General features: G+C 43.9%; 1 protein-coding gene across 1 annotated transcript; it reads left to right on the forward strand.

The window, feature by feature from the left end:
• Positions 1-1,324: 1,324 nt before the first annotated feature.
• Positions 1,325-14,567, forward strand: zgpat (zinc finger, CCCH-type with G patch domain). Its single transcript, XM_020459408.2, has 7 exons — positions 1,325-1,485; positions 2,017-2,666; positions 3,976-4,109; positions 7,951-8,115; positions 12,135-12,257; positions 12,834-13,275; positions 13,659-14,567. Exons 2-7 carry the CDS (start codon positions 2,068-2,070, stop codon positions 13,795-13,797), a joined length of 1,602 nt encoding a protein of 533 aa, XP_020314997.1. The 5' UTR covers positions 1,325-1,485; positions 2,017-2,067; the 3' UTR covers positions 13,798-14,567.
• Positions 14,568-21,606: the final 7,039 nt, after the last annotated feature.

Genomic DNA, 21,606 nt, shown 5'->3' on the forward strand with positions numbered 1-21,606 from the left:
GCCTCAACTCCCTTATTTGACCTAATTTGCACTCACTGTATATAGACTTTGTTTTCTTTTTTCTACTGTATTATTGACTGTATGTTTTGTTCATTCCATGTGTAACTCTGTGTTGTTGTATGTGTCGAACTGATATGCTTTATCTTGGCCAGGTCGCAGTTGCAAATGAGAACTTGTTCTCAACTAGCTTACCTGGTTAAATAAAGGTGGGAAAAAAACTCTACATGTACATATTACCTCAATTACCTCAACTGTCCGGTGCCCCCGCACATTGACTCTGTACCTGTACCCCTGTATACATCCTCTGTATTCATCCTCGCTATTGATATTTTATTGCTGCTCTTTAAGTATTTGTTACTTTAATTTTAAATGTTTTATTTTGTACTTATCTATTTTTTACTTAACACTTACTTTTCTTAAAACTGCATTGTTGGTTAAGGGCTTGTAAGTAAGCATTTCACTCTAAGGTATTTTGTATTCGGCGCATGTGACAAATACAATTTGATTTGATTTGATTCTACTGAGATTGTGACAGCCAGTTAAAAGGCATCCCTTGAGAAGGGAATATGTCAGGAGAAGTGCAGTATTAGCATAAGGAGATACATCATTGGAATAAGGAGGAGGAATGATGCTGTGGGTGCTGTGGAATCAGTGAGGGTAACCAGAAGTGGTCTTGTGATAATTGTTTATGTTTCTGCTGGTCAGAGGGAGAAGGTGCTCCAACATAAGAAAAAGATTCACGGTGTTTGTGATTCTCGTCGTTTGATGCGACGCAGACAGGGTGGCATGAGTGGTGAAATAGAAGAGTTATTATCTGTTCTTTTGACTTTTGAAGTGATGTTAGGATTTTTAAGTTATCCTTGACGAGCTTTTGTGCCGAATACATTACGTTGTTACAGGTGTCAAGCTTATGGGCATGTAGCAGCAGTGTGTAGGAAGGAGGTTCCTAGGTGTGAGAAGTGTGCAGAAAGGCATGAGACAAAGGAATGTGTAGCATTGGGGAAAGTAGTGAATTTACTAATGCACCCAAAGTATCACACAGTCTGAGATACACTACTTTCTTTTGTCCATTTATTGATTTATTGCGCTACAGGAAATAGGGTCCTCATGATTGATCACACAGACGATGGTTACACTTATCCATTATGTTGAAGCACTTTTTGAAACGGTCAAGATTGTTTAATATATGTATCTTGAAATAAAATCTGCTAAATGGAAGAAAACGTATTGTCAACCTATATAAATAGATATTTTCTGCCAATTCTTCACTGTTTAATGATTCTATAATAATACTTTCAAAATACTTGTATTTCGTGAAGACGCAGTGGGAAATGAATTACTTCCGGGTTACGTTTCATTCGCACGGACATCTTCGGCGGCCTGCTTGTAATTTCCCCTATTGTTGTTATGTGTTCTCTTGCAACATGACTTTAAAGTTCTCCCCCCAATAGGCATTTTTGTAGAAAAGGGGTTGAATGTCACGAAGTAAGTATAACGTTTCTAATTGAAGTGCTAGCCTGCTGGCTACTGGTACTTAACATCTAGATAGCATACATTGTTAGCTAGATTATCATTGCATTAGCTAATTGTGTTGCTAACTAGCAGCATTATTTGTGATGGCTTCCTAATTTACGATTTGCCATTTACTTTGAATGTTATATGGTTAGGTAACCTTAGCTAGCTATCCCCCATGATTCATTTAGCTAACTAGCTCATTTAGTTAGCTAGGTAGACATATTCGCTAACTGAGGAACGCTCAACTCTTCTCCTAGCTATATCTGCTTTCGATATAAGAGAACGGAGTTCAGTATTCTTCAGGTAGTCGTTGTTGTCAGTATCACCGATGAGCTCATGTCATGGTGTTTTTATAGCTAAGCATGATAGCTAACTATTCTAGCCATAGCCTAGCAAGTAAGTTAGCTGATGGATGCACATCCAGACCTAGTTATGCAACATGTTAATGATGGACACATGACACAGACACACATCTATTCATGAGCTTTTCTTGTGCCACAGTCTCCTTAATAACTAGATGTTGACCAGTGGTTGCTGCCCACCCAGGCCAGTATGGACGAAGGAACCCTGGAGACAGCCATCACGGCCTACAGCGCCCAGCTGCAGCAGGTGGAAAGTGCCCTGTTGGCCGGCCTGGACCCATCACAGCAGGCTGACCTGCTAAAACTGAAAGAAGACCTCTCTCAGCTGATAGAACTCACAGAAGCTAGCCTAGTGTCGGTCAAGAAGAGTCGGCTCCTAGCCACTCTCGAAGAGGACGACGGGCTCCAGTCGCTAGCCACAGGCACACCAGCTAACGGTGGCTTGGACAATGAGTTTGCTGCCTTCTACTCGGAAGTGGGGGAGGTTTCCGGAAGTAGCTCAGACATGAGAGAGAGGGAAGATGAGAGAGAGGATGAGGATGATGGCGAGGTGGAGGATGATGACGAGGTGGAGGGAGAGGTAGATGCGCTAAGTGGCACCAAAGTGCGAGCACCCTACCGCACCTCTTGGGGGACTTTGGAGTACCACAATGCAATGATCGTGGGGACAGAGAGTTGTGACAGGAATGAGGCCCAGGTGAGGGTGCTGTATGTCCATCCCACACAGAAGTCCATGAAGCCCTGCCCATTCTTCCTGGAGGACAAGTGTCGCTTCGCAGACAACTGCAGGTATAGGGTTTTATTAAGGGGTGAACATTTAAATGAAATTGTGATCCTTAACGTTAAGAAAAATCAGGAACCAAATTCAAATCGCATTGCAGTTATCACAAAACATGTTATTTTCCATGTGATAGCCGAACTAGATGATAGGCCTGGGAAATGTTATGTAATTGAAATAAAACCGGAGGGGACAGGCAAACTTTAGGCTACTTCGGTGAATTTGCGAGATGTGCAAGACATGTGCATCACATTTTTTTCAGCCTGCCCCTCCTCTCTTTCCTTTGCGCTGGCTCGCCTGGGCCTTGTTTGCCAATTATTTTTCAAAATGTTTCTTAAAACTCTAGTTTTAGTTGCAAACCAGAACGTTACGTTTTGCAACTGTTTGGACTAATGATTACCCCCCTGCTCTTTCTTTTCACTGACGTGAGAGTGTTCAGTTTTTGCTCTATTGCGTGTAGAATATCCTACCCTATTCACTGATGGTAGTCCCTGTTTTACTGATGTTGCAAGAGATTGCAAGCCCAGAAATTGAGATGGATGGGCATAGTGCACTGTTCTGGTAGCCGATCTGCCTACACTGTGCCCCCCCCCCCCCCTCTTACTGTCCCTCGCTATGAAAGATATGAATGTTCTTGGAAGTACAGCAACTAATCAGTTTCCTCCCTTCCAAAAATACTCAATCTAAGGAATCTTGACACTCAGAAATGATTTTGGAGTCCACTCTCCACCACTATGTTGTCATCATTAACAATTGGAAAAATGGCAGAAAGGCAAGCGACAGCAGCGAAGTCCTGAATGGCAATACTTTAAGAAGTTAAATGAGAAGGAAATGCTAACTTTGAGAGGTAGAATTGAGGTACGGCAATACAGGTGCAATGCTTAACCATCTGAAAGGGAGGCACCGTGAGACCTAAACTGTTGCTGGCTCAGCGCAGCTGCATTGTTAATTCACATCAAATTGTATACATTTTTCTTATCGTTTTAACGGAAAACCTATCTATGATCACATGGATATCTTTTTACAGGGTTGGAAGGAAAGCAGAACACACATTTCCTTTGTAACTGATGAAGTAATAACATTATTTTGTCATTCAAATTATAACGTTACACCCTTATTTTTCCTCAACCCCCACGTGGTTTTACACTTAATTTTAATTGCCATAAAATGTTTGAAGTGTTGAGCTTTCATGCAGTCTTTTGTAAATTTTTTCAGTTCAATTGAAACCCTTTTCGACTACTCTCCCCAATGTTATTTTGCCTGGCTATGATACGCCGTCTCAGTAAGGACCCTCGTCTGACCCCTGTTCTGGTGCTGTAGGTTCTCCCATGGCGAGGTGGTGTATGTGTCAGAGCTCAGAGAGTTCCTGGAGTCGAACCTCACTAACCTTCAAGAGGGCTCCTCCTGCTTGGCCAGGCAAGACGACGGCATCTGGTACTCGGGCAAAATAACAGGTGTGTCACTGACTGTCCATCACCTACAGCAGGGGTACTCAACTACTATTTGAGGAGGTCCGGTCACACGCTTTCTATGTGACAAATGTCTGGATGGATATTGTCATTTATCAGCGTAGGAACAAACACCCACCTTGCAACCTATGCAACCCCAAACTGTTTGCACCCCTCTTGTTGGCCGAGAGAGAGTGTTGCAATTTTTTAAAGATAATTTCCCGCAATTCTACACATTTTGCCATGTCTTATGTGTGTTCATATCAATCAATCAATCAAATATATTTTAAAGCCCTTTTTACATCCACAGTTGTCACAAAGTACCTTATACAGAACCCAGCCTAAAACCCCAAAGAGCAAGCAATGCAGACGATGGCTAGGAAAAACGTCTCATAGCAGAGAGAGAGGGGGAGTGGACAACCACAGGTCTGGGACAAGGTAGCATTTCATGAACAGGTCAGGGTTCCATAGCCGCAGGCAGAACAGCAGAAACTGGAGCAGCAGCACGACAAGGTGTGATACCGGAATGACTAAACAAAATCAATGGGGGTCAGGGCTCCTGGCCATGATAACTGCAACATTTACACTGAACAAAAAAAATTGAACCGCAATATGCAACAATTTCAGCGATTTTACTGCGTTAGTTCATACAAGGAAATCAGTCAATTTAAATTAATTAATTAGGCCCTAATCTATGGATTTCACATGACTGGGAATACAGATATGCATCTGTTGGTCAAAGATACCTTAAAAAAAGTAGGGGCGGGGATCAGAAAACAGTGTGACCACCATTTGACTCGTGCAGCGTGACACATCTCCTTGTCATAGAGTTGATCAGGCTGTTGATTGTGGCTTCTGGAATGTTGTCCCACTCCTCTTCCATGGCTGTACGAAGTTGCGGGAACTGGAACTCACTGACAGACACGGCGATCTAGAGCATCCCAAACATGCTCAATAGGTGACCATGGAAGAACTGGGACATTTTCATCTTTCAGGAATTGTGTACAGATCCTTACGACCTACCTGGGGCCATGCATGATCATGATAATGGTGATGGTGGTGGATGAATGGCACAACAATGGGCAGGCCTCAGGATCTCATCACTATATCTCTGTGCATTGAAATTGCTATTGATAAAATGCAATTAGGTTCATTGTCTGTATCTTATGCCTGCCCATATCATAACCCCACCGACACCATGGGGCACTCTGTTCCCAACGTTGACATCAGCAAACCACTCGCCCACACGAAGCCATACACGCTGTCTGTCATCTGCCCGGTACAGTTGAAACCGGGATTCATCCATGAAGAGCACACTTTTCCAATGTGCCAGTGGCCATCGAAGGTGAGCATTTGTCCACTGAAGTTTGTTATGACGTTGAACTGCAGTCAGGTCAAGACCCTGGTGAATACGACAAGCTTCTGAGATTGTATAGAAATTCTTTGGTTGTGCAAACCCAGTTTCATCAGCTATCCGGGTGGCTGGTCTCAGACGATCCTGCATGTGAAGAGGTCTGGTGTGGAGGTCCTGGGCTGGCGTAGTTACACGTGGTCTGCGCTTGTGAGGCCAGTTGGACATACTGCCAAGTTCTCTATAATTATGTTGGTAGAGAAATTCTCAGGCAACGGCTCTGGTGGACATTCATGCAGTCAGCATGCCAATTGCACGCTCCCTCAACTTGATACATTTGTGGCATTGTGTTGTGTGACAACTGCACATTTTTGTGACCTTTTTATTGTCCCCAGCACAAGGTGCACCTGTGTAAGGATCATGCTGTTTAATTAGCGTATTGAAATGCCACACTTGTCAGGTAAATGGATTATGTTAGCAAAGGAGAAATGCTCACTAACAGGGACGTAAACAAATTTCGGCACAATTCGAGAGAAATAAAAAAATTGTGCGTATGGTACATTTCTGGTGTCTTTTTATTTCAGCTCTAACATGTTGAGTTTATTGTTTTTGTTCAGTGCCTTCAGAAAGTATTCATACCCCTTGACTTGTTCCACATTTTGTTGTTACAGCCTGAATTCAATATGGATTAAATATATATTTACCTCACACAATACCACATAATGACAAAGTGAACATGTTTTTGTATTTTTTTTCCCTCCAAATGTATTGAAAATAAAATGCAGATGTAATTTACAGTTACTCACAGCTCTCCAAATTGAGCTCAGGTGCATCCAATTTCCTTTGATCATCCTTGATGTGTTGCTGCAACTTGATTGGAGACCACCTGTGGCCAATTAAATTGTTTGGACATGATTTTGAAAGAAACATACCTGTCTGTATAAGGTCCCACAGCTGACAGTGCATGTCAGAGCAGAAACTACAAGGAACTGTTTGTAGATCTCTGAGATAAAATTGTGTTGAGACATATCTGGGGAGGGTATAAAACAATTTCTAGAGTAATGAAAATGTCCAAGAGCACACTTGTCTCCGTCATTAGGAAATGTGAAAAAAAATTATGGAACTGGCCAAACTGAACAACCGGGCAAGAAGGACCTTGGTCATGGAGGTGACCATGAACCCAATGACCACTCTGACAGAACTACAGAGTTCCTTAGCTGAGATGAGAGAACCTGCCTAAAGAACAATAGTCTCTACAGCATTTCACCAATCTGGGCTTTATGGAAGAGTGCTGTTTTCATCCCATGCTCTCACCTGCTGTCTCGACCTCTGAATGCTCGGCTATGAAAAGCTAACTGACATTTACTCCTGAGGTGCTGACCTCTGTTGCAACCTCTGATTATAAATGACAAGCAGGGTCAAAATAAAACGTTTGAACATCTTGAAGAACAATCTGGCCTTAATGTCCTGTACTCTTATGTTCCCCCTGCACAGCCAAAAGAGGACTGGCCACCCCTCGGAGCCTGGTTTCTTCCTAGGTTCCGGCCTTTTCTTGGCTTTTTCCTAGCCACTGTGCTTCTACAGCTGTGTTGCTTGCTCTTTTGGGTTTTAGGCTGGGTTCTGTACAGCACTTTGAGACCTGATGAGGTGATAAGGGCTTTCTAAATACATTTGATTTGATAAGTGGCCATACGGAAGCAAGTCCTGAGAAAAATACGCATAACTGGAGTTTGCCAAAAGGCACGTGAAAGACCGAGTACAAGGCAAAAGTTTCTGTGGATAGATTAAACAAAAATGTAATTCTTTGGCCTGAATGCAAAGCACTACGTCTGGAGAAAACCAAGCAAGAATCCCATTGAAAATGTGTGGAAAGACTTGAATGCTGTTCACCTCCGCTCCCCATCCAATTTAAGAGCTTAAGAACATATGCAAAGCAGAATGGGAAATCCCCAAATCCAGTTGTGCAAAGCTGATACTGACAAGCCAAAAGCTGTAATGGCAGACAAAGGTGCTTCTAAAAAGTTGACTCGGGTGTGAATACTTGTGTAAATTATTTCATTTTGAATTCATTTTCTAACACAAAAAAACACTGTCATTTTGTGTGTGTGTAGATGGGTGATCCTTTTTGATTCAGGTTGTAATACAACAACTTGGAATAAGTCAAGCAGTATGAGTACTTTCTGAATGCACTGTTTCTTATTTTGTAAGTCATGCCCAGCGATCTATATTGACCCTGTTCTGGGTCCAGATCCGGACTGTGGCCCGCCTGTTGAGTATGGCTGACATACAGCATAACAAGCATTGCCTTTCTCAAACCCATTCAATTTCACCCAATTTACCCACTACTAGAGATGTAGCCTATTGAGTCCCAAATTAGTTACATCATGTTGGGTGTCATGTCAATGTTTTGTAGTAGACAAGATTAACATCTGATCAGCTCAGATTACTGTGTTCCACTAACCAAGGTGATTGAAATGCTCTTGTCTGTCTGAGTAGACATCGACAATGATTTCTACACGGTGAAGTTCGACTCTGCCTTGCTGAAGAACGTCATGGTGGAGGCTGATGGGGTCATCCCACCGTTGAGAGAAGATGACATGCCCTCCTGCTCTGACTCGGAGGATGATGACAACGGAGAGGGCGAAGCAGCGTTCCCCATAGGTAGGTACCTCTTTCAACAATGTGTAGACCATATACACTGAACAAAAATATAAACGCAACTTCCAAAAATGTCAGTTTTTACTGAGTAAAAGTTCAAGGAAATCGGTCAGTTTAAATACATTAATTAGGCCCTAATCTATGGATTTCACATGACTGGGAATACAGATATGCATTTGTTGGTCACAGATGCCTTTAAAGAAATGTAGGGGAGTGGATCAGCAAACCAGTCAGTATCTGGTGTTACCACCATTTTGCCTCCAAATCAAATCAAATCAAATTTATTTATATAGCCCTTCGTACATCAGCTGATATCTCAAAGTGCTGTACAGAAACCCAGCCTAAAACCCCAAACAGCAAGCAATGCAGGTGGAGAAGCACGGTGGCTAGGAAAAACTCCCTAGAAAGGCCAATACCTAGGAAGAAACCTAGAGAGGAACCAGGCTATGTGGGGTGGCCAGTCCTCTTCTGGCTGTGCCGGGTGGAGATTATAACAGAACATGGTCAAGATGTTCAATGTTCATAAATGACCAGCATGGTCGAATAATAATAAGGCAGAACAGTTGAAACTGGAGCAGCAGCATGGCCAGGTAGACTGGGGACAGCAAGGAGTCATCATGTCAGGTAGTCCTGGGGCATGGTCCTAGGGCTCAGGTCAGTTGAAACTGGAACAGCAGCATGGCCAGGTGGACTGGGGACAGCAAGGAGTCATCATGTCAGGTAGTCCTGGGGCATGGTCCTAGGGCTCAGGTCCTCCGAGAGAGAGAAAGAAAGGAGAGAATTAGAGAACGCACACTTAGATTCACACAGGACACCGAATAGGACAGGAGAAGTACTCCAGATATAACAAACTGACCCCAGCCCCCCGACACATAAACTACTGCAGCATAAATACTGGAGGCTGAGACAGGAGGGGTCAGGAGACACTGTGGCCCCATCCGAGGACACCCCCGGACAGGGCCAAACAGGAAGGATATAACCCCACCCACTTTGCCAAAGCACAGCCCCCACACCACTAGAGGGATATCTTCAACCACCAACTTACCATCCTGAGACAAGGCTGAGTATAGCCCACAAAGATCTCCGCCACAGCACAACCCAAGGGGGGGGGGGCGCCAACCCAGACAGGATGACCACAACAGTGAATCAACCCACTCAGGTGACGCACCCCCTCCAGGGACGGCATGAGAGAGCCCCAGCAAGCCAGTGACTCAGCCCCTGTAATAGGGTTAGAGGCAGAGAATCCCAGTGGAAAGAGGGGAACCGGCCAGGCAGAGACAGCAAGGGCGGTTCGTTGCTCCAGAGCCTTTCCGTTCACCTTCCCACCCCTGGGCCAGACTACACTCAATCATATGACCCACTGAAGAGATGAGTCTTCAGTAAAGACTTAAAGGTTGAGACCGAGTTTGCGTCTCTGACATGGGTAGGCAGACCGTTCCATAAAAATGGAGCTCTATAGGAGAAAGCCCTGCCTCCATGTAGCGTGACACATCTCCTTCACATAGAGTTGATCAGGCTGTTGATTGTGGAATGTTGTCCCACTCCTCTTCAATGTCTTTGTGAAGTTGCTGGATATGGAACTGGAACGCACTGTCATACACGTCAATCCAGAGCATCCCAAACATGCTCAATGGGTGATATGTCTGGTGATTATGAAGGCCATGAATGAACTGGGACATTTTCAGCCTCCAGGAATTGTGTACAGATTTGCGACCTCGGGTCACGCATTATTCTGAAACATGAGGTGATGGTGGCGGATGAATGGCACGACAATGGGCCTCAGGATCTCGTCAAGGTATCTTTGAGCATTCAAATTGCTATCGATAAAATGCAATTTCGTTCATTGTCTGTAGCTTATGTCTGCCCATACCATAACCCAACCGCCACCATGGGGCACTCTGTTCACAACATTGACATCAGCAAACCGCTCCCCCACACGATGCCATACATGCAGTCTGCCATCTTGCAGTTGCATCTTGGTACAGTTGAAAATGGGATTCATCCGTGAAGAACACACTTCTCCAGCGTACCAATGGCCATCAAAGGTGAGCATTTTGTCCACTGAAGTCGGTTACAACGGTGAAATGCAGTCAAGTCAAGACCCTGGTGAGGACGACGAGCACTCAGTTGAGCTTCCCTGAGAAGGTTTCTGGCAGTCTGTGCCCACAGTTTCATCAGCTGTCCGGGTGAATGGTTTCAGATGATCCCTCGGGTGAAGAAGCCGGATGTGGAGGTCTGCTGTCGTTACAAATGGAGCCGGAGGGTGTGGCTGCCGTAAACTGGATGAGCTCCATTTGAAACTGTCCTACTGACGGAACATTAAACAAATCTCTTATGTTTCAACGACTCGTGGCTGAACGAGGAAATGGATAATATACAGTTGGCTGGGTTTTGTATGTCTATTTGCCACCACAAACTCATGCAGGCACTAAGACCTCACTCAATGAGCCCTATAAGGCCATAAGCAAACGAGAATGCTCACCCAGAAGCGGCGCTCCTAGTGGCCGGGGACTTTAATGCCTGGAAACTTCATCCGTTTTACCTAATTTCTTCCAGCATGTCACTTGCAAACACGGGGGTTATAAAAATAAACTATACCCCCTTTACTCCACTCACAGAGATGCGTACAAAGCTTCCCCCCCCCCCATTTGGCAAATTCTATCCTCCTGCTTAAAAGCAAAAACTACAGCAGGAAGTACCAGTGACTCGCTCAATGCGAGTGGTCTGATGCTCAGTTATAGTACTGGTTTGCTAGCACAGACTGGAATATGTTCCAGAATTCATCCAATGGCATTGAGGAGTATACCACATCAGTCACCTGTTTCATCAATAAGTGCGGTGACCGTACGTACAGTTGAAGTCGGAAGTTTACATACACCTTAGCCAAATACATGTAAACAAATTGTTTCACAATTCCTGACATTTAATCCTAGTAAAAATTCCCTGTCTTATGTCAGTTAGGATCACCACTTTATTTTAAGAATGTGAAATGTCAGAATAGTAGATTTATTTATTTATTTATTTATTTCATCACATTCCCAGTGGGTCAGAAGTTTACATACACTCAATTAGTATTTGGTAGCATTGCCTTTAAATTGTTTAACTTGGGTCAAACGTTCCGGGTAGCCTTCTACAAGCTTCCCACAATAAGTTGGGTGAATTTTGGCCCATTTTCTCCTGCCAGAGCTGGTGTAACGGAGTCAGGTTTGTAGGCCTCCTTGCTCGCATACCTAAGAATTTTTACTAGGATTAAAAGTCAGGAATTGTGAAAAACTGAGTTTAAATGTATTTGGCAAAGGTGTATGTAAAACTTCTGACTTCATCTGTATGTTCACTATGAATAGACTCCGGATTCTGTTTCTATGGTGTAGACCCAGCTTTGTCTTGAGGATTTCCATGTAATGGTATGCAGCTACCTTAAATACATTGTTATGGATGACTCTACCCCAGCATGGCCAGAAATTATTTTGGTTATAACAGATTGTTTTGACAAATCTCACAAAATAACTTTGTTGGAGGGTTAAAATGATTTTTACATTTGTGTCAAATAATTATTTTTGGGGGGGCGGGCATGATGAAAGTGTCAATGTTAGGCCCTTTTGAGAGCTATACATGCCCCCCTCATTGTACTCCAAGGTGGTGTTTGTATCATGTATGGTTCACGGATCAAAGAAATGGCCTAAAATAGCCACGTTCATCATGATTTTCCCAAGAAATTGTTTGGTACAAATGTCAAAAGCATGTTAAATATCCTTCACCCCAATGACGTTTTGATAAACAATCTGAGATGACAAAAATATTTTGGGGCATGCTGGCATGGAATCGACCCTAATGTAGAAATAGAGGATGTTATTGATTTGTAATTTGCTTCCCATTTGAATCTGTTTTTCCTTTCGCTCTAACCACAAAAATTTGTGGATAACATGACACCTACTTACACAGTAACTTGGCTGAATGTTTCTTTGTACAGATGCCCTGCATGTAGCTAAAGTATTGAGTTTGTCTTCTCATTGACCCATCAGTTTTAACCCAAGAGGAGGATTGGGCGCCGTCGGGAAGTTCTTCTGCCTTTGGTGGCTGGGAGGCACACACAAGAGGCATAGGCTCCAAGCTCATGCTCAAAATGGGATACGAATATGGGAAAGGTAAACACAAGTGATTATCAGTCAACAAACATGGAGACAATGCAGATAAGTAATACTTAACAGTAATACTGTAAAACACAATGTAATAAAATGTTGGGCTACTCAAATCAAATTCATATTGCCTTGTGGCACATTTTCTGGTGAATGATATTGTCAATTTAAAAGGTTAGTTCACAATCAAGGATAAGTGAAACACTCTGGCACATAGGTGCAGCAACAGTCTCCACTTCTGTCAGTCAGTCTCGGGTCATCTTCTTCACCATGCCCCAGCTCTGCTGGTGTTGATGGAGCTCAGTCTTGATTGTTCTCTGGAATGTTGTTTTGGGCCTCTCCCTCTTACGTCTCCCCCTAGATTTGTGAAATGTGTGGATTAGTAAAAGCAATGTCCCATACAACTCGTACTCTAAGTTTAAAGCAATTTTACTGTGGTCATTTCAAGTTGACACCCTAAAATCCACTTTAAAGCATCACACAAATGGCTATTGTTTTAGGCTTTCAGTTTAATTGCTTTTCGAGATACAAGCCACAATTTGCCGCTCCCAGCAAGCCCATAGTAGATGCGTCTGTGCCCAACAGGTCTGGGTAAAACGTCAGAGGGTCGGGTGGAGCCAGTGCTGGCGGTGGTCCTGCCCAAAGGTAAATCTCTGGACCAGTGTGCTGAGCTCACTGCGAGGAAGACACAGAGCAAAGTGGCCAAAGGCAAAGATGGGCAGAAGGTGAGCCGCAATAAGAGAACGAGAAAGGCTCGTGCACATAACACTGGTGGGTGCCACAACGTCTTTGACTTCCTGAACCGCAAGCTGGGCAACGGGGACGCCAACCCTGAGGCAGGAGGCACTTGTGGCCCCCCTCCCTCACATACTCCATCGTCTCAAGGGGCCGGAGTGGAGGCTTACAAGGGGGGGAAGAGCACCAAGAGAAACCTGAACGTGAAGCTGTTCCAGGCGGCAGAGAGAGTGACCCAGACGGAGAGGGAGATCCAGAGACTCACAGAGTCCCTGAGCCGACGGACTGGGAGGTAAGGAAAGGAGGGACCCTGGGAACTCACCTCGCCTCTCATGTCATAAGATGGATGCCCAACAGCCATACAGGAGCACTTCACCGGCCATCAGATGTGAATGGCAGTGTACCCTAGTTGTTAAACAATGTTGTCTAAACTCATGTCAATGATAGTTTGATCTTTGCTGACTAGAGATGGGTTTAGGATTTGCCGCAAAACACATATAGGTGGTCCCTATTCTCCCAAATCAGCCTCTCCCTCTCTTAGATCTCTTTAGTTTTCTTCCTCTGTAGCAACTTTGCTTCTGTAGATGAACTTCTACAGTGTAAGTCTGTAAAGCAACTCTCCCCCCATGTCTATGTAGATCTTATTAAACCACTGTTCCCTCTGTGTCCCCACAGGGATTCTTCCATGGTGACTCACCTGGAAGAGAAGCTGTCTGCAGCCCGCAGCCTGCTGGTCCAGCAGAAGGCCCAGGAGCTCTCAGCCCAGAGGGAGAACAGGAAGGCTGACACTCACAAGAAAATGACAGAGTTTTGACCACACGGTCCTCCAGTGATTAGAACCCACAAACAATTTTTGTCAACTGAGAGAGGTGCCTCCTTAAGCTTATTTCATCCATTTGACTCAAGACTTTGGATTGTCTTAAGGCCTCTGGTTGTTGGACTTTTGCCTTTTTTGAAGTCGTCAACTGGCTCCATGCATGAGTTATTTCTGTTAATATTGGTCCTTTTCTGTTTATGAAATGTCGACATGGTTTGCAGTGGTGGAGATTTTAAGTGTTGGTCAGTTGCTGATGACCCTCTTGTTGTTAAAGGATGAGCCATGACACACTTGGATAAACTGTTTATCATGGATGAGACGGCTACATATAAGTGGATATGACAGATTTTGGTTTCAGGTCCATAATTCTCTTATGTTGTTTTTCAAGTTGGGGCGGCTGGTAGCCTAGTGGTTAGAGTGTTGGGCCAGTAACCGAAAGGTTGCTAGGTTGAATCCCCGAGCTGACAAGGTAAACATCTGTCGTTCTGCCTCTGAACAAAACAGTTAACCCACTGTTCCTAGGCAGTCATTGTAAATAAGAATTTGTTCTTAACTGACTTGACGAGTTAAATAAAATAAAGTCCCACCAATGTAACTAACCATTTTCTTATGTTTATATAGTTTGGAGTGGACAGCTTTCTTTAAATAAATGTTTTTATTATTTTGCCAATGTTTTCAGAACTCACTGTACATTTTCCATTCTTTGTAAATATAAACCTCATGCATAACCTAAGCGTGATATAAAAAAAAAAATGTATCCCAAGAAATGCTTGTGTGTTCATATTGTTATTCTTATGGCACCTTTGACAGGTTTTGTCAGAAAAAATTTGAATTATTTTTGAACAGATGCCGGTGCCAGCATTGTTCTCTCGCCCACCTCAGATTTTTGACTGACTTGGGGATTGAAACCTTGTTAAAATCCTCAGCAATCTGCATACCATACCCCATAATGACAGCTCTGAAACAGGATTGTGTCGAGGCTCAAATCTGGGGAAGGGTACCAAAACATTTGACGCATTGAAGGTCCAAGAACACAGTAGCCTCCATCATTCTTAAATGGAAAAGCTCTTCTTAGAGCTGGCCGCCTGGCCAAACTGAGCAATCGAGATGGGCCTTGGTCAGGGAGGTGACCAGGAACTCCATGGTCACTCTGACAGAGCTTTAGAGTTCTTCTGTGGAGATGGGAGAACCTTCCAGAAGGACAACCATCTCTGCAACACTTCACCAATCAGGCCTTTACGGTAAAGTGGCCAGACGGATGCCAATCCTCAGTAAAAGTCACATGACAGCCCGCTTGGAGTTGCCAAAAGGCACCTAAAGACTCAGACCATGAGAAACAAGATTCTCAGGTCTGAAATCAAGATTGAACACTTTGTCCTGAATGCCATGTGTCACTTCTGGAGGAAACCTGGCACCATCCCCATGATAAATCATGGTGGTGGCAGCATGCTGTGGGGGTGTTTTTCAGCGGGCAGGGACTGGGAGACTAGTCAGGATCGAGGGAAAGATTAACAGAGCAAAGTACAGAGAGATCCTTGTTGAAAACCTGCTCCAGAGCTCTCAGGACCTCAGACTGGGGCAAAGGTTCACCTTCCAACAGGACAACGCAGGAGTGGCTTCGAGACAAGTCTCTGAATGTCCTTGAGTGGCCAAGCCAGAGCCCAGACTTGAACCCAATCGAACATCTTTGGAGAGACCTGAAAATAGCTGTGTAGCAACGCTCCCCATCCAACCTGACAGAGATTGAGAGGATTTGCAGAGAAGAATGGGAGAAACTCCCCGAATACAGGTGTGCCAAGCTTGTCTACTTATGTAAATGTGAATGTGATATCTGTTTAAAAATATATATATAAATGAGCAAAAATGTCAAAATTCTTCTTTTTGCTTTGTCATTGTGGAGTATTGTGTGTAGATTGATGGTGAAAAGAAACGATTGAATCCATTTTAGAATAAGGCTGTAACCTACCAAATTGTGGGAAAAGTCCAGGGGTCTGAATTCTTTCTGAAAGCACCGTCGTTCTGGTGACAACTGATTTGACTGGATTTAATTGCTTGAAGGTGATGAATGGGAACTGGGCTGTAAGTAGATAATTGACTGCAACGAAGCTCACTGCATTTGTTCAGGTGTTTTGAGTTAGAACATTGCGCTGGTTTCACAGATATACTCTTGTACCCAGTATCTATTAGCCTAATCAGATTCAACTCAATAACGTCAGACACATTTAACTGATATTCTTAATCACTTATCAAAGTGTTTGGAAGATGGAAGAAAAATCGCAACATTTATTAACAGTAAAGGTCTGTTCTTTCCTCAAAGATTAATTAAATAACCTGACATTTAGTGGTAATTAAGTTATTTAGTCTTATTGCTTTTTGTGTTTCCACCAATTTAAATATCGGGGCGGCAGGGCGTTGGACTAGTAACAGGAAGGTTGCAAGTTCAAATCCCGGAGCTGACAAGGTCGTTCTGCCCCTGAGCAGGCAGTTAACCCGCTGTTCCTAGGCCGTCATTGAAAATAAGAAGTTGTTCTTAACTGACTTGCCTAGTTAAATAAAAAAAATCACATAGTGCAAACCAACGAAGAGAAGATTGATAATAGCAAACTTTTAAAAAGACATTGATAATTTAAGATAACATGAGCATTTACTACACTACTCAAAAAAATAAAGGGAACACTAAAATAACACATCCTAGATCTGAATGAATGAAATATTCTTATTAAATACTTTTTTCTTTACATACTTGAATGTGCTGACAACAAAATCACACAAAAATTATCAATGGAAATCAAATTTATCAACCCATGGAGGTCTGGTTTTGGAGTCACACTCAAAATTAAAGTGGAAAACCACACTACAGGCTGATCCAACTTTGATGTAATGTCCTTAAAACAAGTCAAAATTAGTCTCAGTAGTGTGTGTGGCCTCCACGTGCCTGTATGACCTCCCTACAACACCTGGGCATGCTCCCGATGAGGTGGCGGATGGTCTCCTGAGGGATCTCCTCCCAGACCTGGACTAAAGCATCCGCCAACTCCTGGACAGTCTGTGGTGCAACGTGACGTTGGTGGATGGAGCGAGACATGATGTCCCAGATGTGCTCAATTGGATTCAGGTCTGGGGAACGGGCGGGCCAGTCCATAGCATCAATGCCTTCCTCTTGCAGGAACTGCTGACACACTCCAGCCACATGAGGTCTAGCATTGTTTTGCAGTAGGAGGAACCCAGGGCCAACCGCACCAGCATATGGTCTCACAAGGGGTCTGAGGATCTCATCTCGGTACCTAATGGCAGTCAGGCTACCTCTGGCGAGCACATGGAGGCCTGTGCGGCCCCCCAAAGAAATGCCACCCCACACCATGACTGACCCACCGGCAAACCGGTCATGCTGGAGGATGTTGCAGTCAGCAGAACGTTCTCCATGGCGTCTCCAGACTGTCACGTCTGTCACATGTGCTCGGTGTGAACCTGCTTTCATCTGTGAAGACCACAGGGCGCCAGTGGCAAATTTGCCAATCTTGGTGTTCTCTGGCAAATGCCAAACATCCTGCACGGTGTTGGGCTGTAAGCACAACCCCCACCTGTGGACGTCGGACCCTCATTACCACCCTCATGGAGTCTGTTTCTGACCGTTTGAGCAGACACATGCACCTTTGTGGCCTGCTAGAGGTCATTTTGCAGGGCTCTGGCAGTGCTCCTCCTTGCACAAAGGCGGAGGTAGCTGTCTTGCTGCTGGGTTGTTGCCCTCCTACGGCCTCCTCTACGTCTCCTGATGTACTGGCATGTCTCCTGGTAGCGCCTCCATGCTCTGGACACTATGCTGACAGACACAGCAAACCTTCTTGCCACATCTCACATTGATGTGCCATCCTGGATGAGCTGCACTACAAGAGCAACTTGTGTGGTTTGTAGACTCCGTCTCGTGCTACCACTAGAGTGAAAGCACCGCCAGCATTCAAAAGTGACCAAAACATCAGCCAGGAAGCATAGGAACTGAGAAGTGGTCTGTGGTCCCCACCTGCAGAACCACTCCTTTATTGGGGGTGTCTTGCTAAATGCCAATAATTTCCACCTGTTGTCTGTTCCATTTGCACAACAGCATGTGACATTTATTGTCAATCAGTGTTGCTTCCTAAGTGGACAGTTTGATTTCACAGAAGTGTGATTGACTTGGAGTTACATTGTGTTGTTTATGTGTTCCCTTTATTTTTTTTGAGCAGTGTATTTCAATTATGCAGACCATAGTCTTACTCAAATGCTATATGTGTCTTCTCTGGTAATGGAAATTAACATTTTGCTTTCACGAGACCATCATTATTCCATCAAGAAATCACATTCTACCCTATATTGTTTATCAACAGCAAAAAATAAATAATGATTTTATTATTTCCCTGAAAGACCATGTGTGTTTCCATATCTTGCTTAATGGCTATTTTTTTCTGTCTGTTTTTCTATACAAAGATCAATGCTAGTTCCTGTGCTGAGGCAGTGGAAATGCAGTCGTTGTACATTGGTCAGGTTTGAGGTCATCTGTCCAGGCCTTCAGGTGTAACATTAGATACTATCATTGATGTCCAACAGCAGGGGGCTTTGAATAAATAAATCTAACTTATTCATTCTGTCTGCAGTTTGGTATGGAAGAGTTGTTTATTCAAAAGTCACGAATCTAAAGGTATCAAATATGTGTTTCTTGTGTTTAATTGATGTACATGGACTGTTTAGACTGAAATAAACAAATGGGGAACTTAAACTATTTATCTATTAACTATTTTTTTCTTTAAATATAAGTCTAATAAATCCAATGTTAGAATTTGAATATAACAAATTTCTGTAATGATAACACAAGTCTCAAAGTAATGTGACATATCAGCTATCAATGAAAACATCACACAAGCATACAGTTGAATAAAAATCTAAATCCACTCCAGAGTTTTGCATTGTTGTTTTGTGGATGAACATTTGAGCAGCACGATGAACTCCATACAGTTCACAGTACAGTATTACATGAACAGATGGCTTGTGCGTTTCAACACCAGTGGTACTTCTAGCACTACGTTGGTACTTCTATCACTGTTGTTTTTTGTATGACAGAGTACTATGGACATACAGGCTTTGATAAGGCTACTGGTAACCCGTAATGTGTTCATCAAATTCACAGTGGTTTCAAATCCAATTTTAACAACTATAAAGTTTGCAGAATTTATAAAATAGATTCCCATTTGAATAGCAGTGTTACAATTACAGATCTTCTGAACTGTTTATTTCTTTTGTACCCCTTTTTTGTGATATTCAATTGGTAGTTACAGTTTTGTCACATCACTGCAACTCACCTACGGCCTTGGGAGAGGTCAAGAACCATACGTCCTCCGAAACATGATCCTGCCAAGCCACACTGCTTCTTGACTCACTGCTCGCTTATCCTGGAAGCCAGCTGCACTAATGTGTCGGAGGAAACACCGTACAACAGGCGACCGAAGTCAGCATGTATGCGCCCGGCCCACCACAAGGAGTCGCTAGAGCGCGATGGGACAAGGATATCCCGGCCGGCCAAACTCTCCTAACCCGGACAATGCTGGGCCAATTGTGCGACGCCTCAATGGTCTTCCGGTCACGGCCGGCTGCGACACAGCCTGGGATCGACCCCAGGTCTGTAGTGACGCCTCAAGTACTGCAATGCAGTGCCTTAGACCGCTGCGCCACTCGGGAGGCCCGTCCAAGAGTTTAATTGTAAAACTCTTGTCCATGTTTTATTTTCTGTTAATAAAAAAGAGACTTTGATATAACAAAGTTCTCTTTTCATTGATAAATTACTTTTGTTCCATCATCATATATCATATATCTAACAGCTGAGACTTTAAATAGAGGTCATTAAAATCCTGCCCCTGAAATGTAATTGAGAATCCATTTCACTCATCACCCAAACACTGGTAACCAGAAATCAAGATTTCGTGGTGATTCATCAGGTTGTAAAATATATTTGTGAACTTCATAATTATCTTTGAATGCCTATTGCTGATCATGATAATTGTTCAGGATTGTGAGCATATGTCATCAGGCCAAATAACATTTCAGATGGACAAACATCAATATAATGATCAGGTCTTAAGGATGTGATTTTTCATGATGAACCACAAATGGCTGTTTTCTGACATTTCCCTACATTGATATTGAAACTGAACACTCCCCTAGCAAAGATCCAGGTTTTCTACGTTATCCTGACACATCCCTTTCTGTTCTTATAGGAGGATTTTCTTTGGATATGAAGAGTTGCTGTACTAAGATGACCAAAAGTAATTTTTGGTACATGGGTTTTGACATGTTTTGTTAGGGTAGTAGGTGACAGAGCTGCATACGGTTCCATTGTTCTATTATTATTAACCTACCCAATTCAGGAACCTATATTCAACATTTCAAGCTAATAACTCCTTCAATGTTCACTCTGAGTGTGTGTGCATATGTGCATGTCAAGCCCATCCATTCATTATATGCAGGTGAAGACCTGGGCCCGGTTTCCCAAAGATTGCTTCGATCACGTGGACTGGGATATGTTCCGCACAGCGTCGAACAACAATATTGATGAATACGCTGATTCGGTGAGTGAGTTTATTAGCAAGTGCATCGGAGATGTTGTACCCACGGTGACTATTAAAACCTTCCCCAACCAGAAAGCGTGGATTGATGGCAGCATTCGCGCAAAATTGAAAGCGCGAACCACTGCTTTTAATCATGGCAAGGCGACTGGAAACATGACCGAATACAAAAAGTGTAGCTATTCCCTCCGCAAGGCAATTAAACGAGCGAAGCGTCAGAATAGAGACAAAGTAGAGTCGCATTTCAACGGCTCAGACACGAGACGTATGTGGCAGGGTCTACAGTCAATCACGGATTACAAAAAGAAAACCAGCCCTGTCGCGGACACCAACGTCTTGCTCCCAGACAAGCTAAACAACTTCTTCGCTCACTTTGAGGACGATACAGTGCCACTGACACGGCCCGCTACCAAAACCTGGGCTCTCCTTCGCAACCCTCGCAAGGCTGCCGGCCCAGACTGCACCCCTAGCCACGCCCTCAGAGCATGCGCAGACCAGCTGGCTGGTGTGTTTACGGACATATTCAATCCATCCCTATCCCAGACTGCTGTTCCAACATGCTTCAAGAAGGCCACCATTGTTCCTGTTCCCAAGAAAGCTAAGGTAACTGAGCTAAACGACTATCGCCCCATAGCACTCACTTCCAACATCATGAAGTGCTTTGAGAGACTAGTCAAGGATAATATCACCTCCACCCTACCTGACACCCTAGACCCACTCAAATTTTCTTACCGCCCCAATAGGTCCACAGACGACGCAATCACACTGCACACTACCCTAACCCATCCGGACAAGAGGAAAACCTATGTAAGGATGCTGTTCATCGATTACAGCTCAGCATTTAACACCATAGTACCCTCCAAACTGGTCATTAAGCTCGAGACAATGGACTTTCTGAAGGGCCGCCCCCAGATGGGGAGGGTAGGAAACAACATCTCCACCCCGCTTATCCTCAACACTGGGGCCCCACAAGGGTGCGTTCTCAGCCCCCTCCTGTACTCCCTGTTTACCCATGAAAGCATGGCCATGCACGCCTCCAACTCAATCATCAAGTTTTCAGACAACAGTACAGTGGTAGGCTTGATTACCAACAATGACGAGACGGCCTACAGGGAGGAGGTGAGGGCCCTCGGAGTGTGGTGTCAGGAAAATAACCTCACACTCAACGTCAACAAAACAAAGGAGATGATTGTGGACTTCAGGAAATAGCAGAGGG

The sequence above is a fragment of the Oncorhynchus kisutch genome, linkage group LG24 (assembly GCF_002021735.2).
Source record: "Oncorhynchus kisutch isolate 150728-3 linkage group LG24, Okis_V2, whole genome shotgun sequence".
Lineage (NCBI taxonomy): Eukaryota > Metazoa > Chordata > Actinopteri > Salmoniformes > Salmonidae > Oncorhynchus > Oncorhynchus kisutch.

What these genes read in the sequence shown, in the direction of transcription:
- zgpat (XM_020459408.2), top strand. Translation starts at nt 2,068, where the DNA reads ATGGACGAAGGAACCCTGGAGACAGCCATCACGGCCTACAGCGCCCAG. An exon ending in GTACTCGGGCAAAATAACAG is followed by an intron (nt 4,110 to 7,950) that starts GTGTGTCACTGA and finishes CTGTCTGAGTAG; the next exon opens with ACATCGACAATGATTTCTAC. An exon ending in CTGAGCCGACGGACTGGGAG is followed by an intron (nt 13,276 to 13,658) that starts GTAAGGAAAGGA and finishes GTGTCCCCACAG; the next exon opens with GGATTCTTCCATGGTGACTC.